This window comes from Poecile atricapillus, chromosome 1 (assembly GCF_030490865.1).
Source record: "Poecile atricapillus isolate bPoeAtr1 chromosome 1, bPoeAtr1.hap1, whole genome shotgun sequence".
NCBI classification, from domain to species: domain Eukaryota; kingdom Metazoa; phylum Chordata; class Aves; order Passeriformes; family Paridae; genus Poecile; species Poecile atricapillus.
In genome coordinates this window covers 157,788,060-157,814,159 of record NC_081249.1, presented here as the reverse complement: position 1 = coordinate 157,814,159, position 26,100 = coordinate 157,788,060, and the positions used below count along the sequence as shown (strand labels likewise).

Below are 26,100 nucleotides of genomic sequence, written 5' to 3'. Positions count from 1 at the left end.
CATTCCCTGAAGGGAAGGAAACATTGTTGGAAACTACCAACAAGAATAAAAATGACTGTGTTGTAGGGAGGCAGAGGGAGAGATAGTATATTGAAGTAGCAAATAAATGGACTGAAGAATCTGAACTCCTTGATTAAGGGGAAGCCTGTGTTTTCCCACTGCCTATTTGTGCTGCACTCCATCCGTTACAAGGCACATTTCTTGAAGTCATGGCATTCAGCATTTCAGAACACGTAAATCTGTCACTACCCTTGAGATCAGATGAAAACTGACACACTCCAAGCTAGAACTTGGCAACTACCTTCTAGAAAAAATGGGGTGTATATATGGCATTTTGTACACAAAACCAAGTGTATGTGTCTTTCCATACTGAAATCTTTCTAGGATTTCCTGGTCTGTGATTTGGTCTAATCAGATAACACAATTCTCTTCCTGCTGAGAGAGCATGGATTATAGCACTGCAGTTTCATACTCATTTAATAGACAATTAAAGCCCTTAAGAATAATTTTGGATACAGAGCTTGTAAGGTACAGCCACCTGCAATTACAATTCATACTTTAAATGTAGAAAATAATACACCTGTTAATAGAAAGGATCATAGGCATCAAGAGAGTAAGTAGTCTACAAAGCCACATTTATTTGCACATGTACAGAACAGAGCAACAGATGTTATTGTTTTCCATACAAAATTATATAAAAACAGTATTCACCTTCATAGATAACACTACACCACCTTAAGTTTTATTAAATACATTCAGAAAGCATTCTTGCACGCACACAACATTAGTATTAGGTAGTCCCAGGTAACTCCAACACTGCAATGTAATTATTTTTAGTGGTATGAAGGGATTAAAGATTAGTCTGCAACTAAAACAAAAAGAATGCTGGTTGAGAAGCAAGCTGAAGTCTTTCTTCCCCTGGCCACCAAAACAAGGATCACCATTGAGCAGATTAACTATATCTAGAACATAGATGTAAATACTACCAAAGCACCTGCAGCAAGCAGGTTAAGAGTGGTTTTCCAGACTGACTTGAGCTACCTTGGCCAGTGTTAACATTCCCATTTAATCACTGCTTGCCTATGGATAGGAAATTTTTATATAACTGGAGGATAGACAGAATTGACTAAGAGCTTGCGGTTACAGAAGAAAACAAAAAGTATAGATTCAAATAATTACTTTGCCTTCCTACCCAGCACTGGAGAGATAATTTGCTTTACTAGGTCTTAAAATTCCCATTCTTGCAAGGAATAGAGGGGAAAGGCAAAATTTTATACTTCCTGCAATACTGCCTTCCTACATATAATCTAAAGAGGGGAATTTAATTGTCAACAGGACATCTCAAACAATTTCTTTAAAATGCACATTTATTTCTACAAAAAAAAAAAGTGTATGATACAGAAGAAATGATCACATCTACTTTAAAGGTTTACCTATTAAAATATACAGAGGCTCTTAATGAGTACAGGGTATTTAAAAAAAAGATGCAAAGGAGTGTTAATCTTTTATTTTTACATTTTCAGGAACTTCACATAATTTTGGTAAGTAACCTTTTACAAAATTATGTAAAAAGTACAAGAATGCCTGGTAAACAGTCTGCATTTTTCCAAAAGATTTTTTACAGCATGCAATTCTTAAGGCAGCCTTTTCTTCCTCCTTACAAGGAATCCTTTCACTCAAATAATCTTCTGCTGCAAAGATTAGGCTAAGGAAGCTTGGTCTCTTCTGTTAACGCCTTTTGTCTTTCCTGTCTGATTTACGGTCTCTTTCACTCCGTGAAGTTCTCTTGCCTGACCGACTACTTTCTGATATAGATCTCTTTCTGTCAGACCTCGAACTTTTATCCTTTGAGCTTTTGGTATCTCTACTACCACCTTTTGAGGACTTGTGACTTCTGTCTACTCCTGAAGCATCCCTCCGCTTCCTGTCTGTGCTCCTTCTGCGTTTTCTATCTCTGTTGTGCCCTCTGCCTCGGCTTCGACTTCTACTTTCACTACTGCTAGAGCTACTGCTGCTACTGTCCCTGCTTGTACTCCCACTTGTAGTGCTGCTGCTGGTGGAACTGCTGCGACTGGTACTGCTGCCAGTACTGGAACTACTTGCACTGGTAGTACTGCTTGAAGTGCTACTGCTACTGCTGCTGCTGCTACGGTTATGACCAGTTTTGTTCCCTGCCCTGCCCCTGCTTCTACTCCTAGTCTTAGTCTTACCTTCTGCACTCGGTGTCTGATTCTGCTCTGCCTGGGCTTCAACCACCTTTACAGACACCACAGCATTTTCATCCTTATCTGTCTGGGGCTCTGTATCCTGAGTGGACTGAGACAACTGAGGTGATTGTGCTAGTGGCACAGACTGTGGCTGAGACAGAGCCTCAGACACAGATTCTGTCTGAACTTCAGGTGTTTTCTCCTGTGTTTCTTCAAGTTCAGATTTATTTTCTATTTTGATACCTTTCTCCTTCTTGGGAGAAGTAACATTACACACTTTTTCTGGCTGAGCATCACACTCTGTTTCTGGTTCTATTTCTTTGCCATTTTCATTTTCTACAGGTTCTACACTATCTGCCTCATTCATTTCAGCCACATCCTGCTCATTATCCGCTGGCTGAACATTTCCACTTTCCTCTTTTACAACTGTGACCTCCTCATGCTGACCATCCTGCTGCTTGTCATTCTCCCTCACCTCAGTAGGCTCTTCTACTTTCATCTCAATGTCATGTTTCTGCTCATCCTCTTCCTGTTCTTTTTCTGCATCGCTGTGCCCTGAACCTGAACCTATTTTTCCCTTTTCCTCCCCTACCTCCTCCATTTCTACATCATTGTGCTGATTACCTGTCTCCATCTCTTCCACCTGCTGAGCCACCTTACCCTCTTCCTGCTCCTTGTTCTGTTCTTCCTTCTTTTCTTCATTCTGCACCTCCTGATGCTCTTTTTCCTTCACAGATTGTCTTCTGGGCCTGGCCTCCATTTTGTTAATCTGCTCTGCAAATTCATTTCTCCTGCTTTCAAAGAGTGCTAGGGAATAAATGCATAAATAACAGTTAAGATAATCTACAGACACTGAAGTCTATTTACCCTTTAACTATGAGCTAATAAATTATCAAATTGTTCAATTTATAAATACTGTAACCTTCTTTCTGAAGCAGCAAGCCATTCATGCATAATGAAAAAGACTGCTAGTTACCTTAAGAAAACAAAGCAAAGGGGAGAATAAGCTCAGCTGTGTATTAGAACAGTAAAGCCCTAAATCTAAGTTAACAAAAACTCCCTGACTTCATTAAAATCAAACCAACCAACAGTGTATCAAAATAATGCCTTAATTCCCTGGTATTTATCTATTAAGGTTATACATCCTAAGGTAAACTAAAGACAGTAAAAATAAGCGAAAAACTAGCTAGGTATTAAGAAAGCTCAATTACTGTAGGCTATCCAGACAGATGAGCTACCTTCTCTTCTCCCCCAACTCCACAAGAAAACCCCTAAAAAAACCCCAAACCAATATATTCTTAGTTTAATAAAATAAAGAACAGTAAGACTACCATCAATCGGAGCATTTTAAATTGTTTTCCAAAAGAAAAATATAGTCATCCTGTGAAACAGAAACGAACACACATTGAGGTAAAAAAAAAATCATCGTAAAGTTCTAATGCTATGCTTAAGCAAATAACTTCTCAAATGCTTTGTAAACACCTGCAGTTCCTTGGATCTTCACAGATTCTGCCTTTTTAAAAATGAAGTTGCTGCACTTGGATACATCTGGGTACTAAAGCTAATATAAAGGACTGTTTTAAACACATACCTCTGAAATCATGCATACACATCTTTTGACTTCTTGTAAGAGAATCAAATCCCATTCAATATAAACATAAGTCACTGAAAGAGTAATGTCCACTTATGATGAACACCCATGTAAGAATATAGTTTGTCCTAAGCATGAAATTCAAGTATTTAAGCAGAGACTTGAAAGAAATTTGTACAGCAAACAAAGGGAGGCAAGAACAAGGACCTTTGTACCACAAAGACCACTTACCATTCATCTTTTTCTGTGACTCGTCCATCAGCTTCTGCGTAGCAGGACACATTCTGCCAGGTATGTAGAATAAATGAGGTTTTGTCTTTGTTCTTATGTATTTAATTATTTTAGCATTATGTTCATTCCATTCTTCTTGCTGAGAAATGAAAGAAAATAACCCTGAGATACACAAGAATAATTTAAACAAGAGAAAGATCAAGAACAAAACAAAAACTCACCAACTGAGCAAGCTCAACCTTTTGCTCCAATAACCGCAGCTCTGTCTGTTTAGCACGTCTTTCTTCAAACAGTTCTCGCCTCTCATTTTCAACTTGCTTTCTCTCTTCCTCTGCCTGCACTTCAAGTTTTTGTTCAATTTCTTGTCGTCTCTTTTGCTAAAATAAATGAAATACCGTCTTATTTTTTTTCTACAGCAAGAGAAAGTGTTCTAGTTTGATCCACTTAAAAATTTTCAGTTATTTATATGATTAAAGGGCATTCCTAAAAACACATTAGGGAATACCTCCTAAGCTACAGCTAATGGAAGAGTGTCACTGCTTGCACCTAATTTTTTGTTGGTTTATATAGTTATGGGGCCCTGTGAATTTCTATGTGCTTTACTATCTTTCAGTTTGGATTTAGATTTTCAATATAAGCTTCAACAAGTTTGGTTTCTTTCCCCAATGGCAGAAAAATAAAAGGAATGTGTTTGAGATATTAAGGAAATCAGGTAAATTTCCCACTTGGGAGAGAAAGAAGTCAGCTCCTCCAGAAACAAATGAATGACTGCACACTGGTGTTTGTGACCAACAAAAATTAGGTTGTGAACACCTCCAGTACATTAATTGCTAATTATATATATTACTACTGCCCAGGAATGCCATTTGGATGCCCTACTGCCATGTGCTCAGACTTTACAATAATTGTCATAAAAAAAATAGAATTAACTGCCTGGACAACAAAATAGCTGTGTTGTAAAACTCCTCAGGGCTCGACTTTGATTTATAGCAAGTGTATATATATGAACAAAAAAAAAGACCTCCATATGGATTCCCAGAAAAAATTTTGCAAGTATGAGTGCAAAAATATGCACAAAGAGACTTTGAGGAATTACTGTTATAAATTAGACAGGGACTCCATTTTTCTAGACCATCCTGATAAACAGCTTTTTGTTCTAATGCAAGCAGGCAAAAGTGAACTTTGGTCTTATGTGCCACACAGGTTAGGTAAACCACTCAAATTCTGAATCTGAAAGCAATCAATACCAGCACTGTGAGTCAGCTCTGCTGACACTATACAGAAAATGTTTTAAGTTTAAATCTGTCTATCTACTTCAACTGGACTACTGAATTTGAACTTTCAAACACCATTTTTAATCTAAAGGTTATTAATGTTAACTGAATAACCTATTTAGTGCAACAGTAAATAGCCTTCACAAACTAAAAGGGCATACTAGGAATAAAGTTACCACCATCCCATATACAAGTTTTTTGAAGTAATCACTAAGCTATGCAAAGCCTTTGCTTCAGTATCATCAGACATTTATTTATCAAAATCAGAAATTCTGGTTATCTGTACTGGAACAGGAAAGACATTTTTAGATTTCTGTATACTTGGTTATAATTTAAACATCTGGAACACACTAGGTATGCACTGCTTCAGCAATACTGCATCACTAATATTTCCAGAAATAGCCTATGAACTCTCAAATAGTTACCTGATCAAATTCCATTTAACATTCCTTTTTTGTTTCCATGAAGGTCAGAAATAGAGTTACTAAGTCATAGTAAGAACCCCTTTCCTGCCTCCCACCCTCATTCCCCTCCATTAAGACAAACAAAAACCTACATGCACTCTCACCAATTTGCTGCACCTGCAACCTATGCTGTAGGGAACTTTAATTCTTGAAGTAACTTAACCACAGAATTTTGCATTATTATCTGATAGAATTAAAAGTAAGTACCCTCTCAGTAGCAATAGCAACTGTGGACTCCTGTTTAAATTTTTGAAGAGTGCCCATCAACAAGCCAAATATACGTCGATTCCTGAAAAAAAACAAACCCACAACAGAAAGAAATTTGAGATTCAGTTCAAGTAATAAGATTTTTATCTGTATAAATAACCAGAGAAACTTTCCACCTCAAAGATACTTTTTTTAAAGGCTCAGTAATACCCAAGGCCATAAGCAATAGAAGACATACTGGCTGTGCCAACAGTCCAGGATATATTTTACAGTGACATATCATTTTGCTTACAAGTAAGACACAGCTCTTATCTGTAACAGAATAGCTAGCACTGGCAGAACTGGAAGCCTGCACATTTTTCATCTGGAAGCAATATTGGTAAGGAAATATTTAAAAAATCTGAAAGTAGAGAGTACTGAAGAAAAAATAGTCAAGCAAACACAGTGTGAGATATAAATAAGGGAGCAAACTGGGTTTTCTAAAAAGCATACACTCCCCTCTCCACAATCTGCTTAGATTATTAAGGAGAAATGGAGCCACAGAGGAGTGAAAGCTTATCTATCACAGTGGCCAACAATGAGACACTGCACTGTGGGATGAAACCAGAACTGCTCTCATACAATTAGGTGTTGTTCTGAGAAAAGTAAGTAAAATTCTTCAACAAATTCCCTTCTTCTGAGCAAGAACTAGTTTCTTGACTTTCACCTTCCATTTCTTTTTATTCAATCCCAAATGAAGTCTTTTAACACCTGATGCAGATTCTCTTATTTGCCTTGAACCTTTACCTGATTAAGTGAGAAAGAAAATGCTACTGCCTTCTTTAAGTACCACTCTATTACAGTAGCACAAGCCTCACATGGAAAAGTAAAAGTATATTAAATAGTAGAAACAGAAACAGATAAAAATTGAAAGCCAGAGAGCACTGAAAGTGCATTTGTAAATTAATTATATCCCAGAAGACATTGAGCAAAATCAGGGGTTCAGTGGATGTTGTCTTCTTAAAGAACCTCCTTCCACAATTCATAGAGACTAATACTGGTTTTCTCATCTCCCTAGAGACTATTCGACTGAAAAGCAGTAAAACTACAATTCTGAGGGACAAGCCTTTAGCGTCTGAAGCCCTAAGGAAGTTCAGTAAGAATTTTGGAAGTCTTCCTGTGAGGGAAGCAATTAGAACCTAGTAATGGAAGCAAGAGCAGACTCCAAGCGGGGTTATAACTAAAAGAAGCAAGCAAAGTGCGAGTTTTCTGTGCCTGTTGATCTGTGGGGACTTAACAAAGAAGCTTTCTAGAGTTCCTTATTCCAGTTCTAATTCTTCTGTTGAGGTATAATTATTACTGCACCAGGTAACTTGCGGTCTGAAGTGGACAGAGTTCAAGAGATGAATCACAGTTGCAAATTTGATTTTCCAAAATCTGTTAGTGATAGAGCTACATTTCAGTTAGAATTTTAATAGCCATGAGAAAAATAAAATATAGGAAAAAGAAGATATACATAGGAAAAATCTAAAAAGCAGAAGGCAAAATAAAGGCAAGACTGTAGACACAACAAGAATTCAAAGTAGTATGAGAAAAGAAACATAATGGAACTATTTCATTTAAAAAAAAGAGGCAGAGGGAGTGAGGAACCATACCCAAAACCCTCCTTCAACCAACAAAATAATCTATCAGCCAAGACAGCTGTAATAATCCAAGACATTAAGCAACCAATGAAGCTGCAGCTATTTCTGTCTTACTCAAAAGATGTTAGAACAGCATTAGCAAACCTGTTCCTGTAGGTGGCCTGAAAAGTAGAATCCGTGAAAGTTATGTCAGTTATCTGAACAATGCACATGTTGCTGTTGTGAAGTATTTTCAGAGAATACTTTTTAAATTAAATTTTGTACCATCATGGTAACTCTTCAATATAATCTTTGATACACAACAGCATGTGTGCAATGCCTTTTAAATCTAAAGCTTTCTACAGCTGAACTCAAAAGTATTGCATTACTGTAAAAGAGATTCCACGTACCTTTGTTTTCCTTTCTCATCCATATTTTGATCTTGTATAAGGTCTCGACGTGTTCGCTCTTTGGAGGTAGCAACAACAGAAGATGGCAACGCTGGCTACAACAAAGAAAAACAAACTACTTTGTTCATCATGTTGCAGGTAGGTTTCCTCTTGCACAGCTCCATTCACTATATATTACCTTTTTAATATCATCATCCTCTGCGTCGCTTTCTTGGCGTGATTCTCTTCTTGTCCGACGTTCTCCACCCAGCCTGAGGAAGAGTCAATGGTCATTAGAGAACATGTATTTAGGAGAGAATCTCTTCCACCATAAGAAAAATACAAGCATGCCTAGTGAGAAGAACCAACACTTCAGTATAAACCTCCTCACTGCTCCAACAGACAGAATCTACTGTTGGTGAAAATCAGTGACACAAAACAGTTTAAATTTTAATACAACTTGCAGTGTAATAAAAGCAGAAGAATCTGCAAATACCATTTCTGGCTTTTTAAAATACATTTGGAATTTATTCTTTTAAACCTTTGTGTTTTTCCAGAACCTCTAAAATGGCTTCTGGTATAAAGGAATCACTAAACAGTGAATCACTAAACAGTGAATGCACTGACATGGAAAGGTACAATTTCTTAAACAGGAAATGCTGTTTAAGTTACCTACCAAATACCTACGGGAGAGAGGCAGAAGGCTTACCACTTGAGACATGGATGAACCAAAGGCTTTAACAAAAAAACAACTTAAAAGAAATAATTTAAATAAAATAAATCCTAAAATAAATAATTAAAGTTGAAGTCACTTTCAGCCTTCATTTTCAGCTTTGTGGCACAGGACTTTCCTATTTCTCAGCTTCATTTTCTCCTAACTCAACAATTCTAAAGCAAACTTTGCTTTCATCAAGAGCTACCATTGCACATGAAGTGCCCACAGCACTTAAGCTCACTATAATCAGTCCATCTGATGGATCTGCATCCAGATGTGAAAACTCAAAACCCGAGTCCACTGTCACATTGCCTGTATTCAATTTACTGAACAGAAGGTCTCAGACATAATTCAATTTGTGTTCACTACAAACCAATGTCGCTGCTAAGAAGAACGTAATATATTTTGTATATTGTATGGGAAATAAAACCAGAAAATTCAAAATATCTTTGCATATCTTTATATTATTTCTACCACCTTTATGTTACTCTAAGGTATGAAAAAGATTTCACCACAGTGATTTGCTATCACCCAAATTATTCCCAACAAGTCTTGAATAAGTAATCTTCAAAGAAGACAGTGAAAGTCCCTAATACTAGTTTTTGGTTTACTGTTACAAATTCTCATCTGGAAAAGCAAGTTGGCTGCATCAGTTTTTGCACTCACCTACTGGATGCACCTTCAAGATCCCTCTGTTTGGCTGGGGGTCCTCCTCCACTATCCGAGAATCCACGCCTAAAAAGAAAACACTTGTGGTCTTAGAACAAGTTAGGTTAATCCCTGGACCACCTCAAGTCTGCAAAACTGAACTATAACTTGGCTTTATGGTCATGATTAAACATAAATTTTACTGAGTTTGATCACCACTTACTGTTAGTACTGCAGCAAAGTGCTCAAACACGTTGCTTGTGAACTGCCTAATTTCACCTTGAATTTCTACACTTACTTAACTGAGTAGCTACACTGAAACAAGCATCCCACTGTATTCAAATAATCTTATCTCCAGTAATTTTCAGGACGTGGTTTTATCTACGTGTAGTTTAAAACCCCTCCTGGACCACCTACCAGTTTTTTAATTGCCAAGAGACTGATCTTGAATTATTTCAAAGACAAGGTCCCAGCTACCACACAATACCTCCCTTCATTTTGATGTTTCTCCTTATTTTTCAGTCTAACAGATGAGAAGGTCGGGGAAAACCACCCATCTAAACTTGTAGCAACTCAAAATGAAAAGGCGCTTTAAATTTAACCCCAAAAGCCCTGCAGGGCAGCTCTGGTGTTCATTCAAACAGCACCGCAGCGAGCAGCGGAGGCAATCCAGGAACACACGACACCCAGCGCAATGGCACGAACCACTGCCGGAGAATGGATGGATGAAACTCCACTGTCCGTTCTGCACCTCCTTACCTTAGCAATAAGCTCCCACGCCCTCTACCTCCACCGGGGCCTGTGAGGGCTAACAGCCTGTTTTGAGGGGGCCTGAAAGAGACGGTACGCGCTGTTAGTGGTGCCTACCCGGCCCCCGGGGCGCTGCTGCCCGCCCGGCCCAACGGCCCCGCAACCGTTCCGTTCTGTGCCCCCCCGCCAGGGGCAGCACTCCCCCATCGCCGCCCCAGCGGAGCGGGCACAGCCCGCAGAGGGACGGGGGGGAGCCGCGGCCGGCTCCGCGCCACCCGCCCTGCAGGCCCGACGCGCGCCCCCACCCCGGCCGGCCCTTCCTTCGCGGGACAGCGGCGTGCCTGGCGCTCTCCGTCTCACCTCACATCATTGGGGTCCCGGCCCGTGAGCTTGCGGATATTTTCGTCTACGTGCTTGAGGCTTTCCTTGGCTTTCTCCAGCTGCTCCTGCAGCGCGCGTACTGCCACCGCCATCCCGCCCGCCGCGCGGCCTGGCCGGGCCCCGCGCGAGGCAGCGCTGGGAAACAGGGGGAACAGGCCCCACCCACTCCGGTGGCCGCGGGCCGGGACGGCGCAGCCAATCGCACCCCGGCGTCTCCCCCGAGCGCCAATCAACGGGCACGGGAGGAAAGGGCACGCCCCTCGGGGTTGCTCGCCAAAAGCGCTCACCAATCACAGAGCTCGGCGGCAGACTGGCATCCCGCCTGCCCAACTAGCGGAAGGCTCTGCCTGCTAGCTCAACGAACCAATGAAAGGGGCCGCCGGAGTGACATGACACAGAGCTAATAAGAACTCGAATGTCATTTCCCTGTGGCCCAATCAGAAAACCACTTCGAGGCCTCTTGTTCCCACCCATCCTGCTCTCCCACTCTCAATGGGGCTGAGGCACCAGCACGCTCGCGACTCGCGCGAGGGCCAATCACCGCTGCGCTACCAGAAGCGGCTGCGCCCGCTGAGCCAATAGACGGGAGCGTTACTTGACGCTGGGGGGGTGGCGGCCTGATGACGGCGCGTGCCGGGGCTGCTCCTGCCCTCACATCCCGCCCGGAGCGGCGTGGCAGGGAAGCTCCGCACTGCTCGTTAGTCATGACGCCCGGGGCGGCGATGCTTTAAACTACTTCCTTCCCACGTTCTTCCCCGTCTGCAGCCGACGTCTCTCTGTGGCTCCCCGCCGCGGGCAGGGGAAGGCACGGGCGCTGTCTTGAAGGCGGTGACATAGGCGCACCCCACCTGGTTCCAGCAGTAGGGTGGGCGGGGTAGCTCCCCAGGAGGGGCGCGTTTGATTCCCCGGCTCCGACCCTCACTCAGGACCCTGGGTTGGTCCGCGAACTCTGTAGAGCCTTAACGGGAGAGCCGCTTCTCGCAGCGCTTCCCCGGCCGGCACTGCTGCGCCGCCGCGCCTTGGCCGGACGCTCCCGCGGGTGTTCGGGCCCGCCCGGAAGGGGCGGCGGCCCCGGCGATGGCGGACGAGGCGCTCTTCCTGCTGCTGCACAGCGAGATGGTGGCGGGGCTGTACCGCGCCGCCGAGCAGGGAGAAGGGGTGAGTGGGGCCGGGGCCGCCCCGGGGCCGGCCGGCAGCGGCCGGGGCTGACGCTGCGGCCGCGGCGCCTTGTGTCTTGCAGGAGAACGGGCGCTGCACCACCAAGCTGGAGAGCATGGGCTTCCGCGTCGGGCAGGGGCTCATCGAGAGGTGAGTCCCCCCGGGCCCTGGCAGCCGCTGCTCCTTCTTGGGGCATTCACCCACACGGGAAAAGTGTGGTGCTTTGGCTGGATGGAGAGCGCGTTCCTCTTACCATCAATTGTTCTGTCATCTCCTCTCTTTGTGTCTCATTCTTGTCGGGACCTGTGTTTGCGTATCACGGGACAGTTTTGAAGTGTGTTGTTTTCCTAGTGCTTCCCGTCATGAAAACGGAGTCAGGGTATATGTCTACTTTTAATTCTTAAAACTATCTTCAGTTCTACTTGGTGTAGACTTCTGCATGTTTCCTGCTTTTGGTATGTTTTGTGACTTTATTCTTCTATCTGATTTGCTTCTTAAGCATAATTTTATGATTGGCTGTTACTCTTATTTCGTTTTTGTAAAGTGCTCTCTGTCCTTGCGACTTCGCAGCTCGGGCCCTTTGGGGACCCGCGATGCAACTCCTGCGCTCTCGTTCCGAGGTCGTGTGGAGACAAGATCCTGAGTTTCTGAAGTCATGGTTTTGTTGGATAAAATGGTCCTTTAGTGCTAGATGAGGACCTCAAGGAGGATAAAGGGAGAAAAATCTGAAATAAGCAAGAGAAAGAGTTCCTTCTGAAAAACGGGAACAAGTTTTACATGCTTGTTCCTATGTTAGAGCTCTTTTGCCTAAGTTGAAGGACTCCTTCCGAGGAGTAGTATAGGTGTGAACATTTTGTTTATCTTCTATTTAGATAGCTCTTTGAAGATAAAACTGATAGAGCACTTCGCACCTTTCTGTATGTCAACTATGTTTGATAATCATGGAATTAAAACAGTTTATTCTGCTGTCATATTGCAGATACCAAGATAACACTGCTGCTCTTAAATTAAATGCTTGATGAATGCACAGTGCAGCTAGAATGATACTGTATGATGATTGGAAAACTAATTTCTATAATAACCTCAAAAATTATGTTGTAATATTTAAACCTTAAAAATTATGTTGTACCATTTAAAAAAATTATTTCTTTGTTTAATTGGTGAGGTTATGTGTACCATCATTATTGATATATTTCTTACTTTTCTCTTAGGTTTACAAAAGATACTGCCAGGTTCAAGGATGAATTAGATATTATGAAGTTTATTTGCAAAGATTTTTGGACAACAGTATTCAAAAAACAAATAGATAATCTAAGGACTAATCACCAGGTACTGTCGATTAAGATTTAATTTAGAAAGTCGGTGAGAGTTTTGAGTTGCTAGTGCATTTTTTGTTTTTCTTGGTCTAGAATTAATTACCAGATGAGAAACCCAAAATACTCCATATCTGTTTTGTTTAAAAAGTGTGTTTTTCAATATTCATATTATCATGTAGCTTTAGAATATAATTTAATAATTGTATTACGTCTTTATTGCCACCCTGCTTGAAAAGACTAAATGTTTTGAATTTCACGCACACTGTTGCTGCGTTACAGAAAGGACAGTAATGATTATTGTTGATTAACATTTAAACAAGAACTTTTTAATCTGTCTCTTAATAAGTATTAGTTTAAAAATAGTGAAAAAATGGTGTTACTCTCTCAACATCTATTTAAATAGAATGGCTGCCATGAAGTGATTCTTTTACTTTGAAGAATGCTAAGAGTTTTCAGCGGTTGAGACAGTTGTCATCTGTTGAAAATACTTGTATAAGAAACAGCGGAGAAACTTCAGATTTGCATGTTGGCGATGTGCTGTATCCATGTGCTTTCCTATATCAACAGCCACAGTTCTTAAAGCCAGATCAAAATAACCTAAGGAGCCATTTTACTAGAGTAAAAAAGTCTTTTTCCTGTTGAATGACTTGGTTTTCTTATGACCGTTTCCCTGTTGTGTCAAATTAGGAAGAAGAGAATTTGTACAAGGATTGTGCCAAATAAAATAGGTTTTATTTTTCAGTGACATGTTTATCAAGTAATAACAGATAATAATTACTTTAGAAATCTGGGGTTTTAATTCAAAAAAGCTGCAGTATATAGCTTAAGGTTTTAATTGTATATACAATTAAGTATATACATTATGTATATAATGTCTATACAATTAAGTTCAAGGCTTATGAAATTCCAAAGCAGCACAGTCAGTAACAAGGAAATTAAAATGGCAGGTGTAGATAAAGCTATATCGTGTTTATACTTAATTTATTAAGACGCATATTGTTGCACAAAATTGTGTTGTAGAAAATGCCAGACTTTTACTTTGAGTGTCTGCTGGGTGCTGTTACCTGTGCTGCTGCTAAAGAAAAATAATTCCTACTGAATTTGAGAAAGTAGAGATGTGCAAAACCCAATGAATATTGAGATTTGAATATAAAAATTGGTATGCATTTGATGTAATACCAAAGACTTTCTACTATGGAACTATTTTTTCTGATCACTGGAAGGACTCTTCCAAGATGAAATGTACATACACATTTTTAGGGTTAACTGATCACATTATTATCTAAGGGTTTTGTTGTATACTCACAAAAAGGTATATTTCCTTTCGATAGTCCTTGTAAGTAAATAATGCAATTTAAACTTAAATCACATAAGCCTTAATATAAAATTCTATTTTTCAGCCTGAGATCATATATATTTTATCTACAAATCAAATGCATTCACAGAAAATGTGATTTTATGTTACTGCACATTTAACTAAACCACTCTATTTTTTCTTTTTAAACAGGGTATTTATGTCCTTCAAGACAATAAATTTCGTCTCTTGACACAAATGTCTTCAGGAAAGCAGTATTTAGAACATGCACCAAAGGTATCCTTCGATTTAATTGGCGGGGGAGGGTCTACCAGTTTGGTTTTAATTACCTTGATCTATTAATAACTTTAAATTTTGTCATTAAATAGATACCTCTTCTAAAGGGTAGAAGATATGCCTTCAGAACCTGTATGCTTTTAGAGAAAGGCATCCTGTTTTAGAACAGTAGATTTGTAGTTCAAAAAATGGTCACAGTTGTTGTGAAACTTGCTGCTGTTGTATTTGAGTTACTTCATGGTGAAAGCTTGTCTGCTACTACCTGCTACTGTCACACAAATTCTTTTCAGGAGGCATGTGTTTTCAGAAACATTTTTTAAAATTCCAAAAACACATTTGGAAGATGCTATTTGTTACATAAATAAGCTTCTGAGATGATATGAATGTTCAGAAAGATCTTCCACCAATTAAAAATAGTTTTGAGTGCAGATTCTGAGTTACGGTAATAGTTCAGATAAAATCAGTCCCTCTGCAGAACCTATTATAGAGCTCTTCAGGTGGATTAAGAAATGGGACATTCAGTTCTATTTGATGGTTTCTTAACTCTTGATCTTAGTCCTTCCAATGGCTACTGCCCTTGGGATTTTTTTTTATTTGGTGAAATGTTTCTTCTCTTTTGCAACACACATTTTAAATATCTGCAGGCCTTTGTATTCTAAGGTATGGCCTGTGCAAGAATGCTGTCTTAGACTGTTTCTCTTTTGTTGGCTTTAATACCAGTTGCTAATTTTCACCAGTCTTGGGAATGATAGTTTTAAGGATATTAAGTTCCTACAGGTTTAAAGGAAAGTGACTCAAAATACTGCCTTGAATGAGAATAATCTGTGTGGGGAGCTCCACTACCAAATATTGGAGCTTTCATCTCTTAGAGACCTGACAATGTCTGTCAAAACTTCCATGGATTTCTGTTGTCCACATATTAAGTTGTGGTCTTGAGTACTTAGTTTCAATCTTTATCAACAAGCTTAGCTGCTGACACTCATATGAAGTGCAACTTTGTATTTAGTATTTAGCATTCACCTGTGGACTAATCAGAGGAGGCCTATCAAATCTGGGAATAAAGAGTATTGTAACAGCTGAAGTTTCATCAATGCCTGCATGTAAGTAATACTTGGAGTATTCAATTTTGTTTGCTCACTTGGTAACTTTCCTGACTGACTGTGTTGATGTCATAAGCATTTTTCAAGGTGGAATTTGTTTGAAGCTGCTGGGCCACAGGAGTCCATGTGAACTTCAGGGTATGGCTTGCCACTAAATCCTTTAATACTTAGAAACTGATGGAGGATAAGCCTCCATGATGTTGAGTGTAAAGCAAAACTGAAAAGTTGTATTTACATTTAGAAGCATCAAATGTGTAAGGATGTGTGTCCAGAAACTTATTTGCACAAGTGAAGATCTTTCTTAGAGAAAGTTAGTAAGTGAAGACCATTTTAACTACATAAGCTGCTCAATTGAAAGTTTTCCACAGACTCAGCACAAATTTTAGATGTAGCTCACAAAACTTCTGTGTTGTGGGATGTGGTCAACTTACAGAAAAAAAAGAGAACAGCTGTTCAGTATGGAATTAAAATTTAAATGCTAAATTTAAATAATGGATCAACTGCTTACGATTAAACAATAAGATTGAAATGTTCCATACTATTTATTTTAAAAAAAATTTACAAGAGAATAATGATTTGGAGAAATAATTCTAATGGTAATAATGTGATCTGACTCTGCTTTTCCTGCAGGTAAATTTCAGGTGATGATACAGAAGATGTAGAGCAGATTCAAATCTGGGTATCTACTATAAATAGCCTTTGTATGTGGATTCAGTATCTTGGCTCATTCTTGTATATAACATGTAAATTATAGCACTGTGCAGCACAATTCCAAAATATATAATAAATGCACATGGAAATAACACTATGCTTGTGTCTTGGTATGAAATTTATTCTACACCAAAGTAATAATATCCATATGGTAAAAAACTATGTACTTCACATGTTCAGAAAAATATATCAGTTACCAAAGAGCCTGGAAGACCAGAGGCAGAGTTTGAGAACAGAGAGAAATCCTGACCAAGACTAAATTTGAGTAAGAAACTAATGTGTGTTGTGTTGCCCAACGTGAATGCCCAAGTGCTACCTTTCCCCATTCACTCTGAACTGGGGGATAGTGATTGCTTTTTTATTTCTTTGATGGAGCCCATTAGCACGTGAGCAAACAGCTCACACATCATTAAAGATATTACGTAGAGACATTTATAGGAATGTTGTTTGGAGCAGTAGAAGAAAACTTGTTTTTACATAGCTTAGCATTTTGTCCTGTCCCTAAAATTAGCCACTGTTCCTTGTGTCAGAATTATTTATGCCTAGGGTCGTCTATACTGGCCAAAGAAGGAAATTTATTCCACCTTGTTGTGCATAAACTCAATATTAATGTAATTGTTTTTAATTGCTAGCTATGGTTTACTTTTGTAATGTACTACTCAAGAAATAGAAATGTTACATTTTACTGAAACAATAGTTTCAGTAACATGCTGACTATAGTTGAACTGCTAAATAGTGCTAGAGCTCAGGCACCAAAACTTGAAAAAACACATTCAGCCTTAACTCTGTAGATTTCTATAGTAAGGCTGCTGTTAAATGATATGCAATGAGAAAACCCAATGTTTAAGAACAGTCTTTAAAATCCTTTAGTTTTATTAAAAAAGTCCTCAATAAGTCTGTTAGAAAAAGAATAATAATTTGTATTATAACCTCAGACTTCACCTAATAGCAGTGTCCGTAGATTACTCAGATTGTAGAAATTTCTAACCAGGCATGTAGTTTACAAAGACAGGAGCTTGAGAGATGATGCTGAACACTTCAGTTACCACTTTATGATGATGGTGATGATGGTATTGGAGACATGTCACTCTCAGCTAAAATTCAGCTGAACTTATTCACAGCTGTCCCAAATGCCTTAGTGTGAGGGTGTTCTGAAGGGATTGTGTAATACTTCAGGTCTGAACCGTGCAGTGTCTCGCTGTTAACTCTGATAGTGCTGTTTGTACTGTAGCAATGCAAAATACTGCATGTTCCCACAACACCCTAGGAAGGCTCATCAGCCAGGTCACGTTGATTGAAGTACCTAGGAATGAAGCAGAATATGGTAAGAAACCTTCAATGCAATATATTACTTCTTCATGTTGTCTGACCCACTGCTTTTTCTCGCTCATCTTTTAGTGTTGCTATCATAATTATGGCTTCATGGTTCAGGGGGCTCATCTGAAGAAAGGAATAAACTTACTTTACTCTTAGATATATCTTAAATCCTTTTAGCTAAGTATAGTTGCTGCATTGGCCCAGGGTACTTTTAGTGACTTTCACTTTTAAAAGTATTTAGGTCAGTACAAATAATCACACATTTATGCTGGACATACATTACTGGTTTAGGTGTCTAAGTTGCATTACCTGCTAACTAAGCAGATTATCAAGTTCAGGGCTGATATTTGTTCTTCATTCTTGCTCTCCTGGAAAAGACATAAATATTACAACAATTCCTTTGTTACCTCTGTCAAATAGAGAAGCTGTTACATGCCATGTTATGTGTATTTGTAATCTTCCCTTAATTCTCAAGCAAACTTAGGACATGAAAAATAAATTACTAAGACTTCTGAAAAATGATCCTCCTTACCTGCTAAATTCACCAAGTCCTCTGCACAGTTGTATTAAATCTTACCTCCAGTGCCCTGACTTCTGAACATCGTCTTGCCAGCTGTCGAATAAGGGAGTGAGCTTCAGGTAGCAAAGGTTTTTCAAGGCATGCCAAGAGTGCATAAAGCCATCTACCCTGTCAGGATTCAAATAACAAACAAAGTTTTAATTATGATAATTTCCTTGGAGATCCAAACAGTTCATGTTATATAGAGCAGGACTCAATTGTAGATCTCAAAACAAAACTGCATTCAACTGCTATATACCATAATTGAATTTTGAAAACCACATTTGACGCTACATGGTAGAGAGTTCTATGTCTCTAGATAAAGATTCTTGTAAGCACTACGCCTGGGTTTCCTGGCATTTTTTTGAATGCTGGCCAAAATATAAATTGTTACAGCTGATGCTATTATAGTCTGAAGGAAGGATTATTTTAGTAATATCTAAACATTATTACTTGGCTATTAATTTTTAACTTCACAATCTGTGAAAAAACATTCCTGAAGACTGAATGTAGGAACTCAGATCTTTGTGGAATTAGTGGTTAAATCTGCTTTAAGATTTGCACCACTGTGAAAGTATGTCCTTTGAGTTTTGCATCTCTGAATTCTACTACTTTCTTACAAACTTAATTTCTGGTACCAGTCTAACTTCTTAATTTAATCACAGTGTCTACTGGCTTTCATTCTGGGACCTAACCTAAAAGTCAATGTGCATATTCTCTGCAACATACATACTGGTTAAAAAGAAAACAGTCTTCTACAGGAAAGGACAGAAAATGAAAGGTCTTTAAGTGACTGAAAAAAAAAGTGAAACTATCTTAAGAATTATAGAATTTTTCATTACTCTTTTCCTTTGTGGTACTGAAGGAGATGAGAAGACCACCAAGGTCTTCAGTAGATATGGTGCCATTACATAGCTGGTCAGTCTAGTTGTGGCCATACTCCATGCCAATGCAGCCTTCAATCAGGAGTTCTTAGATTTGATTTGTCACCACATGAATGCAGCTAAGCTTTCTGTTTTTGCTGCATGTGTAAAGATTAGATGTGTCTTCACCAGCACACTGTAATGTGCCTCCAGACTAAACTGGAGGTGTTGATAAATAGTGTGCAGCACCCTGACAGAACCAAAGTTGCTGTGATCTCCCTCCTCTCCTAAACCTTGATACTCATCAAGCCTCCTGGCTTAAGTTAGTGGGGCGAGTGATACAAAGGGGAGGGAGTTTGGGCAGTACTTTTTCTGTCTGTATTTGTTATGTTTTATGATCTTAGCCTTCCAAAAACAACTGTGAATACTCATTTTAGTATCTAATCAAGAAAGTTTTGAAAGTAACAATATGATACAACCATTTAGAGAACTCTTTATAAAATGAAAGTAAATTAATAGAAAACTGCAAGCAATTTATTCTTTGTTTAATGCATTAATGTGCAAGTAGTTAGAATAAATTAAAAATTACCAGTTCTGGAGTAAATTTTTTCTCTCCAAACCAGCTTATCAGGTATTCTAAGACACTGGTTACTGTTGCCTTCAAAAGAGGAACAGAAAGAGACAATATAGTATCTGCAATGTTTTGTTTTGCTGCTCTTCTACCTGAAGGATTATATAAAAAGTACTTCTACTCCATAGTATTTTTTCCAGGTTGAAGTTACGTGTAAGGGTAAAGTAAGTGTTAAAGTACCACTTTTTGGAAAGAACTTAGTAGGAAATTAAGTAATTTTCTATATTAATGAAAAGTTATGGATAAGTACCTATAGATTAGGAAAGAGGCATCACACTGACTGGTTGGTTGGTTGTGTATAATGATGGCAAGTGGGAAATGTAGTAAAGGAAAGATAAGTGTGATTCGTCTAGCCTTGTAATATACATAGAAGTTCACAAGCAAATTGAAGGACTGCACTTTAAATGAGAAATTTAAAAACATTGTAAACCACCTATTGGGGTATTCAGCAAAAATTCAAACATTAAATGTGATACAGAGAAACTACAGCAAAAAGATACTTTCAGAACTAGTCATGAAAAATCTTTGCTTGTGAAGTTATTTGTAGCTGAATGTGAGATAACAAATATTTATTTTCTTTCTGAGTGTACAATAAATAGAATTTGTAATAAACAACTGCTTCCTCTGGGCAAAGAAAAACAAATAAGCCCTCTGCAGCAGAATATGAGAAATAATGATTTAGGCAATGTCACTATATGATTCTAAAATATAGGCCTACCTGATTCATCCTGCTTACAATACTTAGCAAAGGGGGAAAGCCCACCTGAAAAAAAGTTGGAAAATGCAAACATTATCACAAACATTTCTGTTTAATTTATAACATACTAAGATTTTAATCTGATGTTCAGACAATTGTAGTGATTTGAAAGTCTGTTCTGAGCTTTGAAATTTATTAAAAAAGTATCTTCAAGAAAGTTGAAGGTCCAATGAAGTATCAGAGCACCTTGCTTCTACTGGTACTTGTTCAAGTCTTGATTTTCAAAATGATGCAGTAAAGAACATGTTTGTAGGGTATCCTACAATATATCAACATCAAACATATGAGGAGGGTAACCACATATCACTATGCAACAAAACACTAAGAGAGACTATGAAGAAAGCTTCCATTCTGTTTAGTGAGCACAAAGAAATTACTTTAGCTGAAAAGAGATGCAGGAACTCTTCAAAAACACACATTAGCCACTGAAGACATAGGCTTATTTTCTCTTTCACTTAGTTTCTGCATAAAAAGAATGGACACTGGGACTTTTTGGGCTCACCAGAGCCTAGTTTCTGTTTGGCACAAAGTGGTAATAAACAGTAGGATTGTTTCTGGCAGTCTAGAAAATAGCTGCTGAAAATTAAATAGAAGTCCTATACTCGCCTTTGTGTAATCAATTCCTAAATTTTCATTATCAGATAGTGCATCTATTTCCGAGTATACTCTTTCACCGAGGCAGAACTTCTTCCAGCCTTCTTCATCCTCTGACTTTGGCTGAAGTAAATAAAAATAAATGAAAACTGTAATACTGTTATCTTGACGATACTGGAGAAAAGACTCGATAATACTCATAAATTGTTGCATGCAACTATAAAGCAAGATTAACTGTGGATTCAATAACTGGGAAAACAAACCACAGAGTGCTGTTACAAATTCTACTCACCATGGTAACATTGCTGTCCAAATGTTGTGACCGCCAGTGATTCCTGTGCTTGTTCAGGCTCTGAGTAATTAAAAAGAAGTCAAATCCCAGTTTAAATCTGAAATTATTTTATCCTAGCCACAAGGGTGCTTCATTATTCTTAAAATGTATGAAAAGTATATTTTATGACCTTCTATAAATCAGATAGATATGTGCTGGCTAAATATTTCCAATGCCTCTTAGCAAAAATGTAATTAAGATGCTCATGCTGGGTTTTTGGAAATAATGTTAAAGCTGAAGGCATTTTGAAGTCTATTACATAAGGTTAAGCTGAGGTAGTAAGCTTTAATAGTCTTCTAGACTTTTCTTGTTAGAATCTTAAGAAAAACCCACTTTGATTTAAAACAAAAGCACACATAAAGCCAATATCCTGTTTCCAACAGTGGTCTCTATCTGTATCAGAGGTCTGTAGTATTGTTTGAAAGAAGCCAAGTGTGTTTTCTGAGCACATTTCTTCCACCTGACAGGAATCCTGTGCAAGACAAATCACCTTGCTTAACAGTTCCTTGTAGAGAGCTGTAAATGTTATGTTGCAGAAGAAATCTGTCTCCCACTCCAGTTGTTACTGGAGCTGTATGAAAGACCACTAAAAAATGCTCTAAGTAACAGCAGCTGATGCAGTGGTTGAACAGGTGAATTCTGATAGAGTGGATATTCGGAAAAAGTGTTTTACAGAAAGGGTAATAAAGTATTGGAATTATCTGCCTGGGGAGGTGGTGGAATCTCCATCCCTGGATGTGTTTAAAAAAAGACTGGATGTGGCACTTAGTGCCATTGTTTAGTTGAGGTGTTAGGGCATGGGTTGGACTCAATGATCTTGAAGGTCTCTTCTAACCTAGTGATTCTGTGTGTGTGATGCTCTTTTTTGGTTTTAAATACTTTTTAGGATAGTCTCATATTTCACAGTGTTCATTTTGGCACAGATGAGAAGACAATTGATTTGAGCATAAAATAAATACCTATACAGTGAATAAGCCTTTAGATGTCAGTGTCCTTAGTTCTGCTAAACCCTTAGATTATGCCTAATAAACAGGATGCAATGTCACCCCTTGCAGAAACAGGGCTACCTCAATTACTGTTTACAATGTAGATGCAGTAGTACAGATCTCCTCTCCTTCACTAAATTTTCCTCCCTGAAGAAAACATGGTACGTGAGCTCATGCAGAGCTCAATTCTAGAGCAGCTCCTAGCTGGTCACACCTCAGTACTTGAGGTACTCCTACAGTGCAGCATCAATGCACCGTAAACATGCTGTTTGCAGCACTGGAGTCACAAATAACCTCTACATACATCTTTATTATATTTTCCATTTCACCCTGTTTGAACTGTGCATAGGGAACAGTAGAATCATAAAAAGATTTGGATTGGAAGGGATGTTCACAGGCCATCTAGTCCAACCCCTTCTTCATGGGCAGGGACATCTTCAGCTAGATCAGGCTGAGAGCCACATCTAATCTGATGTTAGATGTGTTTTGAGGGATGGGGCATTCACTCCTCTCTGGGCAACCTGTGCCAGTGTTTCACCATCCTCATTGTAAAAAAACACCTCCTTATATCTAATCTAAATCAACCCTCCTTCACCTTAAAACTTTAGTAAAGCTTAACTGAATGGAGAACCTTTACCCTTTGAGACTGCTTAATTTTCTGTTCTTGTGTTATTTCGAGCAGGGTGCAAATGTATCGGGAAAGATTAAAGTCTATGCTAATTCTACAACCTTAAAAACATTTTACCAAATCAGTATATCTGCTCATAATGGGTTGCCACCTCTGTAAACAGGCTCCTAAATGGACTGTATGAATGGACTTTATGAATCTCCTGATGGGTTAGAATCCATTTGGTTCTTAGTTAATGTCAAGTCCTGCAGAACATTTCCTGCCAGCACTATGTTTTAATATAACTGCATAACATCATAGGGGTTCTTGTCCTTCCTCAACAAAGCCATATCATTTAATCTAAATACTGACATACTTTTGACTCTCAAGATTTTTATCAGAGGTTTAAAAGCCACAGTATATGCTCAATTAGCTTTCAATAACTTAAAACACTTACCTAGAAACATCTATCCTGATACAAAATCATAACATTTCAATACTAGATATAAAGTTATCCACTGTAAAGCACAGATATGTTCTATCTAGACTGTGCAAGACCCTTCACAGACATTGTACCTGACGAACAGCTGAGAAATTTGCCACTTGCTGCTGCTGCCACTTGAGTGTTGGAGAGTATCCCTCAGGAGCAGGCTGACATCCAGAAATCTGAGAAAACACTGGCAATAATTATAATGTAAAGAGAGCTTTATAAGAAGAGTCCTTAAGAACAAGAGAACCGGTAAATGTTTACTATCGGGTAAACACTATCCTTTAAATCTTCATCTAAGAAAGGTAATTTCATGACCACATCCAAGGCTGTGTTAAGATTTTGGTTTCGACAAAGTATCTTTTGTTTGACTCTTCTCATATGTACACAAGAAGGAAAACTAAGTGTTCAAAATACATTGTCAAAGAATTACTTAAGGTCTTCCTTTCAAAAATTGTTCTGCTTTAATCTCGCTGCTCATAAAAAGCAGGATGCTGTTTCTTATCTGGGACAGATACTATCAATCTTAGGCATTCTACCTGTCAAGACAGTAAATTGAGGAAGACAGAAGACCCTAAAACCATCTAGAAAATTAAGTCTGATAGTTAAGTTATATCTAATAACCTCTTTAAAGATTAGCATGAAAGAGTTAGTAAACTGTTTAAGAATGTCACTACACACAGATGAGACAGATGAAGACACTGGCAACAGAAGTTACAAGGTCACATCAGTATTAGAAACTTTAATAAATCTAGTAGTGAAATCTCAGTGAACGACATCATTGTCGTTCGAGAAAGGCAAATTATTTGAAAGTAGATTAAAAACGAAGCTGGCAGGACAATGCAACAACAAAAAATCAGCTTCAACAGTAAGGAAAAGTTGCAAAAAAATATTCCTTCAGAAAGGAAAGAAGTGGTGCTAGGATTTCATCTAACTTTAGTAAAGTTTAGCTGCATCTACTACCCTTATGCTAGATATAGACCTAAACCCGAAGTCAGGTATGGACATATTTTTCTTCTAAAATTTATGCAGCTTTTATGATTAAATAATTGTAAAATTTGATGCAACATTTGATTTCCTCAGGGAGTAAAATAGTCTGCTGTGTATCAAATAGTATGGGGATTATCAATTTAATCAGTTAGAAAGACTGCTGTTACCCAGCAGTTGAGCAGGGGTTTCTTCAAACACAGACACTTAATTCTGTGGATGCTTTTAGAATCTAGCAGTGCTATTTAGTTATGCCTATGACTCCCATCAAAGTTAATACAAACATCATTAGAGTAACATCATTCCCCCTTTTATTCCCCTCTCAAAACGTGTAAAAGCTCTCAAACTTACTGAAATGTTTACCGTTGGCTTCTTTTTCAATTTTCTGGGATCTATTTGTGCCACGACCACGTCAGGACATCGAGCTGCTTCTATCCTACAAAATAAAATCACGTGGGCCGCATTTTTCCTTTCCTGTAACAGGTCGATATATATCGGATGTCTTTGAACACTCATAAAATCATGGAGGGACCAATCAAGATCATTGAGACCAACTCCGTGCAGGACAGCCCAGAAATCACACCCTGTGCCCGAGAGCGCTGTCCAAATGTTTTTCGAACTCTGTCAGATCTGGTTCTGTGACAGATGCCCTGGGGAGCCTGTTCCAGTGCTCAACCACCATCTGGGTGAAGAACATTTTCCTGTTATCAGCCTAAACCTCCCCTGACACCACTTCATGTCGTTTCCTCGAGTCCTGTCGCCGGTCACGAGAGGGAAGAGATGGGTGCCTGCCCCTCCTGCAGGTGTGTAAAACGCCGACTTATGCCGGCGAGGGGCAGCACCGCACGGCCGCCCTGGCGCGCCCCGACACGAAGCCCGGCCCGCGCAGCACCGGCTGCCGCGCCGCTCTCGCGGGGAGGTGACGGGCCCGGCCCCCGCCCGTCCGCCTCGCCACTCACTGGACGCGCTTCAGATACTCCTGGGGCGTCCTGGGTGGCACGGTGGGGTCGAAGTCCTCGGCCAGGTCACAGTCGCCCACGGGCAGCAGCCGCGGCATCAGCTCCTCCAGCCCCGGCTCCATGGCCGCGCCGCCGGGCGGCAGAACCCGGCCGGTGCCGCTGCTCTCGCGAGAGCGGAGGGCGGGGCCGGCCGGAGCCGGCGGTGTTCGCGCGGAGCCCTCAGCGCAGCCCCGCCGCGCTCGGGCCCGCGCCCCGCTGAGGGAATCTCGGCCTTGCGCTCTCATGTGTCGCGGTCTGGTTGCCCTGAAAACCACCGGATGGGAAAAAAGGCAATATGGCCAAAGAGCAGTGGCAGAAAGGGGGTTACCGAGTCACTATCCATCAAACTAAGCCTATTTTTGTGGTGAACAGGTGTAAACATTCAGTAACTTTTTTCATTAGGCCTTGTGCCATTATTCTAATACACTGTTGTTTTAGCCAAAGGTTCTTTAAAGCTCACCCATTAGTACTCTCTTATTCTACCTGTGAGCACCCAGTATTCATAATTATTTACCCCTTCCTTGAAATGCTTTGAGATCTGTGATTAAAGTCAGTTACATAAAAGTTAATGGTTATAATTTTACACTGAGTTCCCATTCTGGAAGGGTCAATGCCTGAGTTGTTGCTGTATGAGTTTTTCTGAAGACTA

The 26,100-nt window shown here is 39.5% G+C and overlaps 3 protein-coding genes across 6 annotated transcripts; 1 reads left to right on the top strand and 2 right to left on the bottom strand.

Annotated features, from left to right (window-relative positions):
* Positions 1 to 616: 616 nt before the first annotated feature.
* On the bottom strand, positions 617 to 10,629 carry PNN (pinin, desmosome associated protein). Its single transcript, XM_058831766.1, has 9 exons — positions 10,438 to 10,629; positions 10,087 to 10,158; positions 9,346 to 9,414; positions 8,164 to 8,236; positions 7,986 to 8,080; positions 5,975 to 6,056; positions 4,251 to 4,406; positions 4,030 to 4,168; positions 617 to 3,014 (listed from the first exon to the last, which is right to left on the bottom strand). Exons 1-9 carry the CDS (start codon positions 10,548 to 10,550, stop codon positions 1,729 to 1,731), a joined length of 2,085 nt encoding a protein of 694 aa, XP_058687749.1. The 5' UTR covers positions 10,551 to 10,629; the 3' UTR covers positions 617 to 1,728.
* Positions 10,630 to 11,046: 417 nt separating this feature from the next.
* TRAPPC6B (trafficking protein particle complex subunit 6B) lies at positions 11,047 to 16,431 on the top strand. Of its 2 annotated transcripts, XM_058831814.1 has the most exons (7): positions 11,047 to 11,616; positions 11,699 to 11,766; positions 12,828 to 12,945; positions 14,440 to 14,523; positions 15,530 to 15,623; positions 15,700 to 15,761; positions 16,254 to 16,431. In XM_058831814.1, exons 1-6 carry the CDS (start codon positions 11,536 to 11,538, stop codon positions 15,723 to 15,725), a joined length of 471 nt encoding a protein of 156 aa, XP_058687797.1. In that variant the 5' UTR covers positions 11,047 to 11,535; the 3' UTR covers positions 15,726 to 15,761; positions 16,254 to 16,431. The 2 variants fall into 2 exon arrangements, with proteins under 2 accessions (XP_058687797.1, XP_058687787.1); XM_058831804.1 differs by lacking the exon at positions 15,700 to 15,761 and having other exon boundaries at positions 11,050 to 11,616.
* A 115-nt stretch (positions 16,432 to 16,546) lies between these two features.
* GEMIN2 (gem nuclear organelle associated protein 2) lies at positions 16,547 to 25,580 on the bottom strand. Of its 3 annotated transcripts, XM_058831776.1 has the most exons (10): positions 25,413 to 25,580; positions 24,805 to 24,889; positions 23,556 to 23,645; positions 21,348 to 21,407; positions 21,068 to 21,178; positions 20,423 to 20,467; positions 19,663 to 19,731; positions 18,229 to 18,339; positions 17,961 to 18,019; positions 16,547 to 17,637 (listed from the first exon to the last, which is right to left on the bottom strand). In XM_058831776.1, the coding sequence occupies exons 1-10, from the start codon at positions 25,532 to 25,534 to the stop codon at positions 17,598 to 17,600; spliced, it is 792 nt and encodes a 263-aa protein (XP_058687759.1). In that variant the 5' UTR covers positions 25,535 to 25,580; the 3' UTR covers positions 16,547 to 17,597. The 3 variants fall into 3 exon arrangements, with proteins under 3 accessions (XP_058687759.1, XP_058687767.1, XP_058687775.1); XM_058831784.1 differs by lacking the exon at positions 19,663 to 19,731 and having other exon boundaries at positions 16,577 to 17,637; positions 25,413 to 25,574; XM_058831792.1 differs by lacking the exon at positions 23,556 to 23,645 and having other exon boundaries at positions 16,577 to 17,637; positions 25,413 to 25,574.
* Between the last annotated feature and the right edge of the window lie 520 nt (positions 25,581 to 26,100).

Bases quoted from the DNA above. Each gene is read 5' to 3' on its own strand.
- PNN (XM_058831766.1), bottom strand. From the start codon at position 10,550: ATGGCGGTGGCAGTACGCGCGCTGCAGGAGCAGCTGGAGAAAGCCAAG. The intron at 8,081-8,163 runs GTAATATATAGT...TCTTTGTTGTAG, and splicing joins AGGATGATGATATTAAAAAG to CCAGCGTTGCCATCTTCTGT. The intron at 6,057-7,985 runs GTACGTGGAATC...GTTTTTTTTCAG, and splicing joins GATGAGAAAGGAAAACAAAG to GAATCGACGTATATTTGGCT.
- TRAPPC6B (XM_058831804.1), top strand. From the start codon at position 11,536: ATGGCGGACGAGGCGCTCTTCCTGCTGCTGCACAGCGAGATGGTGGCG. The intron at 11,617-11,698 runs GTGAGTGGGGCC...TGTGTCTTGCAG, and splicing joins CCGCCGAGCAGGGAGAAGGG to GAGAACGGGCGCTGCACCAC. The intron at 11,767-12,827 runs GTGAGTCCCCCC...CTTTTCTCTTAG, and splicing joins GGGCAGGGGCTCATCGAGAG to GTTTACAAAAGATACTGCCA.
- GEMIN2 (XM_058831776.1), bottom strand. From the start codon at position 25,534: ATGGAGCCGGGGCTGGAGGAGCTGATGCCGCGGCTGCTGCCCGTGGGC. The intron at 24,890-25,412 runs GTGAGTGGCGAG...TTTATTTTGTAG, and splicing joins GAGTATCTGAAGCGCGTCCA to GATAGAAGCAGCTCGATGTC. The intron at 21,408-23,555 runs GTACAATGTCTG...TTAATTACTCAG, and splicing joins ATTTCTCAGCTGTTCGTCAG to AGCCTGAACAAGCACAGGAA.